The sequence below is a fragment of the Carassius auratus genome, chromosome 17, assembly GCF_003368295.1.
Source record: "Carassius auratus strain Wakin chromosome 17, ASM336829v1, whole genome shotgun sequence".
NCBI lineage: Eukaryota > Metazoa > Chordata > Actinopteri > Cypriniformes > Cyprinidae > Carassius > Carassius auratus.
In genome coordinates, this window is record NC_039259.1 from 15,620,695 (window position 1) to 15,632,393 (window position 11,699).

General features: G+C 38.4%; 1 protein-coding gene across 1 annotated transcript in view; it reads left to right on the plus strand.

The window, feature by feature from the left end:
• pdzd8 (PDZ domain containing 8) overlaps positions 1 to 11,433 on the plus strand; it is a 31,326-nt gene extending 19,893 nt beyond the window's left edge. Inside the window, 3 exon segments of the mRNA XM_026286038.1 lie at positions 6,409 to 6,571; positions 6,711 to 7,327; positions 7,329 to 11,433. Coding sequence (XP_026141823.1) covers positions 6,409 to 6,571; positions 6,711 to 7,327; positions 7,329 to 8,972 — 2,424 coding nt within the window. The 3' untranslated portion in view covers positions 8,973 to 11,433.
• Positions 11,434 to 11,699: the final 266 nt, after the last annotated feature.

Below are 11,699 nucleotides of genomic sequence, written 5' to 3' on the forward strand. Positions count from 1 at the left end.
ATTAATCTTTATCTTTAATTTATCTATTAATGTATAGATAAATATATGTATTAGCTTTGTATTTCTTAGCCATTTGTTTAAAAAAAAAAAAAACATTGATTTCAGGTGATCGTGTTGATCAACCACTAGCCAGGTCATTGCAAAAATGTATTTTTTATAAATTTTTTTGATTGTAAAAAAAAAAAAAAAGTCTAAAAAACAATTTTACAGTATACAATAGTTATTTTAAGAAAAAAAGTAAAAGATATTAACACTACTTTACAGATAATCAATATGTATATATGTGTGTGTCTGTCTTATGGATGTTTTTAACCAAATAACCGTTAACCGACGTTAAGAATTTTGACCCATTTATACAATGAGTTAAATGGTTTAAGAAGTCATTTATTTACTTATTTATTTTCATTTATTTTAGAGAGAAAAAAACAATGCATAGCCTATTAATAAGTCACATTTTATTATTTAATTTAGAAATAGGCCTAATGTCAACGTGAAATGTTTACAAACATTATAATAAACACTGTAAACATAGCTATTCTATTTTAGTTCCCCTCACTCAAACAAATCCTTTCAGTTAACAGTAGGCTTAGCCTATTTAAAAAAGAACAAGAATAAAAAAATTGCCTATAAGAAGTTAAAGCAACATAAGCAACAGTTTGTATAAATTCACAATAAAAACAAATCTTTGTGTGTAAAATAAGCCTAAAGAAAAATAGGCTTGTTAACAGTTAATAATCGGATAATGAGCATCAGTTAGGAAAAATTATGAACATCCCTAGTCAGTGTGATAGGTCTGTGTACTTAAAAATTTATTCTGGAATAAGAAAAATAAAATTCATTGTATTTTCTGTCAGGTGCAGTTTTTTTTTTACTTTAAAGCAACAAAGACTTTATGTAGCCTACAATACCACTTCAAAACAATCAGATTTGTTATTTGAGAAATCGTGTTATTTTACAATCTGACGTTACGTTCACTTCATCCTTCTAAAATCCTGTCTAAAATCTGTCCACTTCAGCTGATCGATCTGAGCCTCCTTTCTTTCACCTCTGTGTTACCTTTTTCTTCTTCCTTTGAAACCAACTTAATCACTAGAGCTCTCTTATGCTGTGCTTGTGTGCGTGTGCGTGTGTGTGTGTGTGTGTGTGTGCGTGTGTATGTGCGCGCACGCATGCCTTGCGGGGACTGCTACCCTATACCCGAACACTAATCCCTCTGACATGTGCCAGATGATTCGATTACTGACCATTTCTCTGACGGCTCTCACTACTTTATCTGACCACTGACCATTGAAGATACACAATGTCTCAGGAGTATAACTAGCCACTATACTGTAGCTAAAAAAAAGATATCTTAATATTTTTCAGCCTTTTCTTAACTTTGTTTTGTAGATTAGCTCAGAAATGGCAAAAGCATTTTTTTAAATTAGAGGAATCATAATTTAAATTTAACAGCCATTGTGGCAATTCACAAAAATTTGCAATGTAAAAAGTAAAGTACAAACAAACTAGTTAAAATGTTGTTTTCACACTCTTCTTCTCTAAATAAACCATATTAATGTGATAATTTAGCATTCTTATTTAAAATCATCTCGGTTATTCTTAAGAAAAATTGTATTTGAAATATTATTTACAGAACTAGATTTCTTTGTTGTAGCATGACTCTTTGGTTTGCGTTTTCACTTTTTACCAGCTGGTGAGAGTGAGTCTGAATCTGCTTGTCAATCTTAATTTCATTAGTTGACCTCTGTAGTTCAGCTTGTGGATAAAACTAACAGATAAAAAAAAAACTGTAAAAATAAAAGCTGTGTGCTACATTCTCTCTGCGATTCTTCGTGCATCTGCAGTTGCTGAAGGTTTCTGCCTCAATCCTCGCTCTTCGTGTCACTCAATGAAGCATGTCAAACTGCATTACATTTCCAGTAAGTTATTCCATAATTGTTTGACGATGGATCTTTTTACCAGACACCTCATTCACTCAACAAAGGACTAAATAAACCTGCTGCTTCATTGTTTATTCTGTTGATTTACACGTGATCCCCCATGGCACAGTCTCTGTCATCCCTCACAACTTTAGTGCATTTGATCTGGAAGCTATAGGTGAGATCTAAATAATCACAATCTGGTTCACAATTTTGATCAAATAAATGCAGCCTTGGTTTTCATAAGTCTTCTGAAAAGCAAAAATATAGTTAGTAAGCAACTACAAATTTTTCTGAATGTGCCTAAATGGTAAAGTATATATCAATTCTGTTGTCTGTTTGGCATCATCATTATCGCCCGAGTTGCTTAAGTAAAGGATGAGAGTCTGTTCTAAAAGGATAGATTTATATAAGCCAGTTGAAGAGAAAGGTGGGGGGATGAAGGGAGTGGGAGGATGAATGAAATGGATAGCAGGAAAAATGGAGGTAGAGAGAGAGAGAAAGAGAGAGAGAAATGGAAAGTGGGAGGTTTGGCTGAACACACACTCACACACAGTCGCTCCTCCAGCGACAGGTGTACACACAAGGAAACTGTCCGTTCTGCACAATAGCTTCAATGGGCATCTGTCAACAATCACACCGGTGCACGTAACACATCTACCACCTACAAACACGCATGCACTCGCTCACACCAGATGATGAAGATGACTTCCATTTTGTTGTACAGAGTGTACTATATCTGGTGTGTGTGGAGTGTGTAAGGCTGATTTTGTGTGACATGTTTTCTATCTCTGAGGAGTTATTCATCTGTCGGTCTGTCTCTTTGAGTGCACAGTACGATTTGATGTCTTTGTGCATTTAGAGGCAGTGTTAGGGTGGCCAAGCATATCGCTGTGAGAGAGACTCATCACAGAAAAAAATTAAAAGTAAACGAAATCAAAAGTTTGCTGCTGTTTGCTTCTCTCCTCATCAAAGATGCTTTTGTATTGAAACGTGTCTCTTTTCAGAGATAATACAGTACAAACAGTAATATTGTAAAATACTGAAGTGTTGTCAAACAGTTAATTGCATCCAAAATAAAAGTTTTTGTTTACATAATGTACTGTATGTGTGTGTACTGTGTACATTTATTATGTATATACAAGTACACGCACATACAATACATATTTTGAAAATATTTACATGTATAGATTTATATTGTTAAATTTTATGTTATATATAAATATTTGAATAGATAAACCTAACATTTTTTTTTTTTAAATATATACATGCATATATGTGTATTTATATATGCATCATAAATATACACGGTACACATGCATATATTATGTAGAAAATAATAAAATGAAACAACGTATTTTGGATGCGATTAATCGTTTGACAGCACTAATGTAATCTAATGTTATTTATTCCTATGATTGCAAAGCTGAATTTTCAGCAGCCATCCAGTCTTGATTTGATTTACATTCTTGGGTTGGTTTGTTGCTTAATCAATATTAAAACCAGTGCTTGCTTAATTTTATTTTTATTTTTTTGTGGGAATGGTGATGAACCCTCCCTTATTCCTTAATGGACAACATTAATTCGAATTTTTTTAAACAATGTACAAGTCTTTACGGTCACTTTTGACTAATTTTAATGCTCCCTTGCTTAATTAAAGTATTCATTTCTTTGAATTTTTTTTTGTTTGCTAATTTGCTACAAATCTTAACTGCATGTATGGCTTCTGAAGACACAACCGTGTGCAAGATCAGTTTGGAGCACTTACATGCTGCTTTTATACTTTCTTGTGCTTTTTTCAGAGCTTGTAAGCTTAATTCCACATTGTAATAACAGAGAAGCAGCAACCAGCACATTATTCAAAATAAATATTTCACAGAAGTAAGTCGTATGTGATTGGCATGACGTGGGTGGGTAAATAATGACAAGAGGTTTCATTTTCATTGTGGTCCTACTGAATGTGTGTACTGGTATGTTAGTGCTGTGTTTTAATTCTGACATTTATGCTGTAATCAATGGATCTGACCTGGAAATGTCCCACAGGGCCCCTGTGTTTGTTTTGTTGTTGAAAAGCTGTTTTATATTTCCCTGATACTTGATGTGAGGGTGTATCTGTGAACCTTGTGTTGATGAGGTGAGACGGATGACAAATTGACACATGAAGAGCGTCCTCACGCACCAGTCGGAGCGGCAGCAGTCCGTTTACCTGCACTCAACACACGCAGACACACAGTAACACACACAATGAGTGTGTGAGTGTTCTTCCTGCTGTGCCTTTCCATGGTTGTGTAATTACCCCTTAGCCACCGCTCAGCTTCAGAAATCGCCTGTAATTGCTGCTCAACGTCGCCGTTTGGTTCCTGTGTCAGACAAATCTTTGTTTTTCTCTCTCATTTCATCTCTCTCTGTCTTTGAACCTTGTCATTTTGTCGTTCTTAAAGTGAGTGCACGTTAATCGCAGGTGTCTCTTTCACCCTCTGCTAGTTGTTTTTAGTTTTGGTTTAAGGCAAATCCAGTTTTTTTTTTTTACTGTAATTCCAGTTTGGTTGTCGACTTTATTGCAATTAAGTCTGATATTAGTGTTCTTTTATGTAGATAACTTGACCAAATATTGCTTCATCATGTAATGTAGGTCCATCCAGGTTTGATGTTGAGGTAGGACATGTTCCTGTACCAGAAGACTTTGATCTGAATGTTTGGAAGTAATTTTAAGAGTCTGTTAAGGTTAATATCAGATGAAAGCCTTCTGTAGATCACAGCCCTTGCGAACAATGGTGTCTTGTTTTCTATTTGTTTCAGTAATCCTTACTCATTAAATCCAGAACAACAGTTTTATTCTGGATTCCTCACATGTGCTTTGCTTTCATTTCTTTATCTTGAACAGGTCAATAAATTATCTCAAACATGCTGTGGTAAGAGACCATCAGTATCCTCAAAAAAAAAGCCTGGTGCTTTTATTTTTCTCCAATGAACCCTCTCTGACATGTGTAAAGGTTGGGATCAGGTTGTGTCCTGAGGGAGGAAATGTTCAGAATTAATCATCTCTCAGGAGAGTTTAACAACAGCAGCCCTTCAGACATTAAGATTTATGTTCCTGTGTATTTATTTTGTCCGTTATAAACAAACTTATAAGCTAAGCTGACATGTATGCAAATAGTATTGGAACAAGTGTTCTCTCTTTGTCTCATTTCATACTCACTCCTGCGGCTACCATAAACGCCCTCCTTCAGTTGCAGTGCAATTGATTGTCAAAAATATGCTTGGAAATAATTTGATGTATCAGTTTTGTAATGTTTGCATGACCATTTTAATGTTTTATTTTAATCAGTGGCACAATAGAAACAGCAACATAATATATCAATGTTAAATAGTTAGATTTATTATTTATATAGATGGATAGACATACAGACAAGATAGAGATCTTAATATAACATATATGAAGATGAAACTATCCATTTTATACTGTTGAATTGGGTGTCTTTTTGTAAGTTGCCTTCTAAGAACTTTGAGTGGTTTCTTGAATGTTTCAATAGACAGTTAGTCATTGGTCAAAACTGGGCAAGTCACGCTTCTGCTTGCCAGCTTGAGTAGATTGTCTGTTTTTTCATCCCATGTTTAACTCAATCTGTGCCCTTCTCAAGGGTTATAACAAATGACGGCAGCAAAATTACAGTCATCCATCTCGGCAGCGTAGATCTGCATCCTGTCTTTTCTTGCCCACCCCCAGCACAAACAACGGAGAGAGAGAACACGGGAGACACAGAGGGCATATCATGGAAAGATCAATGAAAAACAATCATACTGGTGTTCGTGCAACTATTACACAGTCTAGGTCATCATTCTTGCTTCTTGGGGTTCTAGTGGAATCTTCCCACACTTTGGCACACTAACTTGTTCCTTATGTACTTACTGTTGTATGGTGTCACCCCGAGGTGCAGGTGGACCTTGCAGGTGGATTTTTTTTGATTCAGGCTTTGTGATGCAACCAGCCTGAAACTGCAGCTGCTACTTCGTGGCACGTTTGCAGTGAAATTAGCAGTAATTGCAGACCTCCCTTCCTTTGCTTTAGAGAGCATTGTTTTATCACCATGAAAATTGTTAGATGTGATGGGAAGAGAGAGCTTTCTATAGAAAGTGAAGGCTGTCTTGTTCACATCATAATGTAGGTTGTCCGCCCTAATTATAAACTGCTTTTGCTGTCAAAAGATAAGCTTTAAAAAACACTGTCTTTTGGCTTAACTGCTAGCATTCTTCTCAACTAGTGACAAAAGTTTCTCCTAACTTCTCCTTTCCTATCCAGTCCCACTTGTTGATTTTATGACTTAAAGTAATGTATGCCAGAACAACACCTCCAATAAAAAAAGATGGTACAATTTACAAAGTTACAAATTTTATACTCTAATTATAATTGTGAATTATAAAGTTTCTTTAATAACACAACCTTTTCATTAATATTATTCACAAATCTTGTTTCTCTTGTCTGTTGCAGACTGAGGTGATTAAAGGACCATCTGGGAGCGTGGGAATGACGTTTAGGCATGTCCCGGCCAGTGATGGTGACACGGTGCATGTGAGCATAGAAAGTGTCACCCCAAACTCCCCAGCTGCCCTGGCAGACTTACAGAGAGGAGATCGCCTCATTGCTATTGGAGGTTAGAGATTACATACAATTACTTTCACTATTCAAACGGAATGTTTGACATGGTGGATAGTTCATTTGATGCCTAAAATTGGAAGATTTTATAATAAATCTGCAAAGCTTCAAGCATTCTTCTTTGTTTGTTTGCACAGGAATCAAAGTGACATCCTCTGTCCAAGTGCCGAAGCTGCTAAAACAAGCTGGAGAGAAAGTGATAGTCTTATATGAGAGGCCGGTCCGGCACCAGGTGCCCACTGTGGGCTTGGGGACACTCCAAGAAACCCTAGGCCCAATGGAGGAGCCCAGCTATATTCATCAGCCTGGGGGCTACGAGGAGGACCCAGCCCCAATAACCACCATTGACATATCTGAAAACAGAGATAATGACTCTGAGTTTGAGGATCTAATAATCGAGTCCAAATCAACTGCAGTTCCAGTCGCCGTTGACACGAAGGAGGAATTCCTGCTCTCTGTAAACCAAAGTCCCAAAAAAACTGTGGCGAACTTGGCCAAACCCCTCGGTTCCATCTCACCAAATCTCAACCGCAGACTGAACCTTCAGTCACCACTCAAACCCCAGCCCAAAGAATCGCCAAAGGCACCAACTCTCAAGACTGCTGAACCTTCTGAACCACCACAGAGACCAACGGTGCCCCCTCCTCCACCACCTGCACGCCCTCCTGTCCCTCCCAGGCCTCATATAAAAGTCACATCTGCCTCCTCAGTAACCCAAAGCCTGGTCGAAGGCAGCGAACATGCAATTGGAAAAAAGTCCTGAAAAAATGCAATCTACTCCTGCCAATGGTGACAAACCGGTAGAGAAAATCGCTGTCAAGTCACAAGAGCCAAAGCCGGTGAGCAAGAACCCAGATCCTGTGGAGGAAATTCCAAGTATTACAGCCACAAACAAGCAAGATTCAGCCAAAGACAAGATATCTGAGAGCTCCTCCAACACTAGGGACAGTGTCGATGAGCAGGGTCTCTGGGAATCATCTGAAACCATGTACCGCAGCAGAGTAGCCCGCTGGAACAAAGCCTCTGTGATCCTTGAGGTGGAAAGCCACCACAAATTCCTTAATGTAGCACTTTGGTGCAAGGACCCCTTCAAACTTGGTAGTCTCTTGTGCTTGGGACACGTCAGCTTGCGCTTGGAACACATAGCATTGGAATGCTTAGCTACTTCATCTGCTGAATACCAAAGCACCTTCCGTTTATGTGCTCCTGAACCAAGGGCCAGCGTCAGCCGTACTGCTTTGCGCAACTTGAGCACTCACAAAGGTTTCAATGAAAAACTCTGTTATGGTGATGTTACACTAGACTTCACTTACCTTGCAGATGGGGAGTCAGACCTCTCCAGTGGACTGGTAGAACGTGAACGCGAAGGGAGTCTACTGGAAGAAAACTTAAAAGACCGGGAAAAGGACCGGGAGCAGGTACTCATAGTAACCCGGGATGAACAAAGTAACAGTGGCATGCAGATCGGAGAGATGCGGCACAATTTTCAAGACACTCAGTTCCAGAATCCCACTTGGTGTGAATACTGCAAAAAGAAGGTGTGGACCAAGGCTGCCTCACAGTGCATGACCTGTTCTTATGTCTGTCACAAGAAATGTCAGGAGAAATGTTTAACAGAGCATCCTAACTGCGTAGCCGCCTCAGAACGGCGTGGGGCGGATCCTGAGGCCAAGTCTACCATCAATCGGGCAACTACTGGCCTAACACGTCATATTATCAACACTAGCTCTCGACTCCTCAATTTGAGGCAGGTGCCCAAAGCCAGACTTGCAGAACAGGGCACAGAAATGGGACCAGGGGTAGTTGAACCTTCTCCAAAACACACACCTAACACATCGGACAACGAGAGCAGTGACACAGAGACCTATGCTGGGGCCAGTCCTTCCAAGCAGCCACCTGGAAGCGGTGGTTCCAAACTGGTGCGCAAGGAAGGTGGGCTGGACGACAGCGTCTTCATTGCCGTCAAAGAGATTGGTCGAGATCTTTACCGTGGCCTCCCGACAGATGAACGTTCACAGAAACTGGAGTTTATGTTGGACAAGTTGCAGCAGGAGATTGACCAGGAGCTCGAGCATAACAACTCTTTGAGTCTGGAAGAGCGAGAGACGATTGACTCCAGACACAAGGCCCTCATCTTGGCAGCTCTGGCCAAGTCCGGTGAACGCCTGCAAGCTTTGACTTTGCTCATGATTCACTACCGTGCTGGCATCGAAGACCTAGAGTCTGTAGAAAGCACTTCACCATCTGAACAGCATGGCTTTCCGAAGGCCAAAGCTGAAGGTCTGGAGGAGGCGCTGATGGGCACAGAAGTGTACGACAGTGAAATCTGCAGTCCTGTTGATGTTCAGCTGCTGGATGAGATTACAGAGGAACAGATCTGTGTGGAGGCATTACCGTAAAGATGATAAAAGGCATCAGGGGCTTTGGATTCAAGAACAAAGACGTTTTCTCATGTTTGACTTGGTTGACGTGGGTGTTCCACAGGTGATTGTGAGGTGTGCAAAAGTATTCCTAAAGATCACTGTTATGTAACTGTCAATTGAGGATCTTTGTGAGACTGTCAGTAGTTTACCATTTTTTTTTTTTTGTACGTTTTAATTTTTTAAATAAATATTTTCCCCCATCTTTAGTCCTTAGTTATTGTTTTAGAGGACAGCATCATCTGTAGACTTTCAGCAGTATTAGAGAAAATACACAGAATGAGTTCCCACGATCAAACCAAGTTTTACCTGAATTACCTTAAAGGTGTAGTCAATGTTTTTTTTAAGCATAACAAGCTTCAAAAGGGAGAGCTAGTGTGAGGCTGAAGCAGGATGAGCTTGAATATGTATTTTTATTTTACCTTGTATTAGTAGAGACTGAATTATGTACGTGTGCCGTTAGTGATGTTTATGGTTGGAAATACACCCCATTCATTGTGTTTTGAGCTTCAAGCTCCTTTTGCCTTACACTATATCCACTACAACTGAACAGCAGTCCATAGAAAATGATGCCATTCCTAACCAACATATTCTTGTGTTACTTTATTGTTATTATTAATTTTAAAGCAGAATTTCTTTAATGTTAATTTTGTTATTTTTAGAATATTTAATGTTGAATTGCGAGGGAATCCTCATAGGACAGATATTCTTGATGTAATTATAATACTGGGGACCATTCTTTGTCTAATTTATATTTGTCACAAAGCCATTGTGACTTTATTTCTTTTTTTGAGGGAGGGATATTTATATTGCATATGTATGTTTCTTTATATACGTTTCCAATAATTTCCAATAATCTCATTACATAATCTCACAATTAATTTGCTTTGAGCCTTTATGAGTTGGCGATATCTGAAAATGAAATGAAAATGGTGGCGATATCTCTCAAACCAATTTGGAGACTTTTTAATCCACCATCAGATGGTCCTGGTGAATGGTTATGTTTGTGTGAATGTGTCATTTTATTATAATGCAAGATAATTTTCAGTATGTCTCACTTTTGTGTGCTTGGGCATGATTTGTTGAAAGTTAATTTTACATTTGTACTACTGAATGTATCTCCCAAATGACTCCCTCAACATTCATTATTCCATTCACCTCTCAACACATCATCTCTCAAAGTGTAAAACATCATTAAAACTGTCTTTTGTCACTGCATACAGTATTCCTTAATTCCCGAAGCTACTGTGCAAGTTCATGAACAGTCTGTTAAAGCTGAGTGTGTTGTGACCTCTGTCTGTGTATTGCTTCCATTTCCATGAAATTCCATGAAATAGTTTCCATTTATTTCATTTATTTTGAATGGAGTATAATTCTTTTTTTGCTGTTACTTCATGTGGTTTACACAATAACTACTGTAATTAGCTTATATGCATTTCTGAATTAAAGATTTTTAGTAAAAACAAACGACAAAGCCTGTAGGTGGTGAGGACAAAACTCCTAGCCCAAAGAAGCCACAGTGTAGATTTCCTCCAACCTTGATAAAACCTGACCTGCCTGTAGCTTTCTAGTAACCTTTAGACCTTGATTAGCTTGTTCAGGTGTGTTTGATTAAAGTTGGAGCTGGTGGCTAGTCCTAGTCCTGTCCTGTGTTGACAGTCGTGCTGTCCTTGTTAACGTTTCTGCTGCTACGTCATCTATTCAGTAGGCCTGGGACATAATTTTTAAGGTCGGGTCCCCTCACCCCTCACCATAGAGGATGTTAGTGGACTCCCCTCATTGCAGGGACAACATATCCTATTCAGCTCGTGTAGAATTAAGTCTGTTTTTGCTTGTGCAATATTTTCATAATGGCTAAAAAGAAAGGAATTGTTTCCTTTTGATTCACTTGAAGGAATAACATTTAAATGGTAAGCTTTCTAAGTTTTTTTTCCCTTCCCTCTGGTTTCGTGTCTAGTTGTTGCTGCTGTAAGCCTGTGCTTCTCAAATACAATGCCACCATCATACGATCTCAAAATATTTCTCCAACTATCTCTATCACAATAAGAAAAAAAACAAAAAACCAGTAAAGTAACGAGTACAAAACATCACATCATCTTCTGCAAACTGTGGTTAAGCTTTTCTGAGAAAGCTGTTGTTCTTATTGGAAGCTGTGTCATGTTTAAAGCGCTATTGTAAATGGCCTAGTAATGTAGGTGACTTTCAACCTTGTTCTTTCTCTCTGAACTTATATAGTGTTCAAACATGTGGGTTCATCCTTTCTTTTGTTGTTGTTTTTGCTTCATGTAAATATGAGTTTGTTCTTTTGTGGGTTTTGTTTATGGTGGAGGGCATCTTCCAACAAAGTGCACAGCTTTTAAACTTGCTGCAAGACCTTTACGCACTGACATATCATATTTGCTTATGCACTTGAGATAAATAAATTATTAGAAATGAAAAAGTTCCTCTGTAGTTTTTGTACCTTCCCGTTCACACTGCTCTGCAGTAGGCTAGGTATTTCATTTATTACAATGAACATAGAAACAAGAAGATTTTGAAGTTGTCAATGGTCATTTTCTCTGCATTTAACAACTGTGAAGCCAGCTGTGTTCTCAATCCTTGATCCTACACTTCTGAAACCTTGCGGGCTGATATCAGGATTATCAAAAACCATATGTTCATAACATTAGCCATTAATAAGACATTGGGAGCAGATGGCATTTTGAA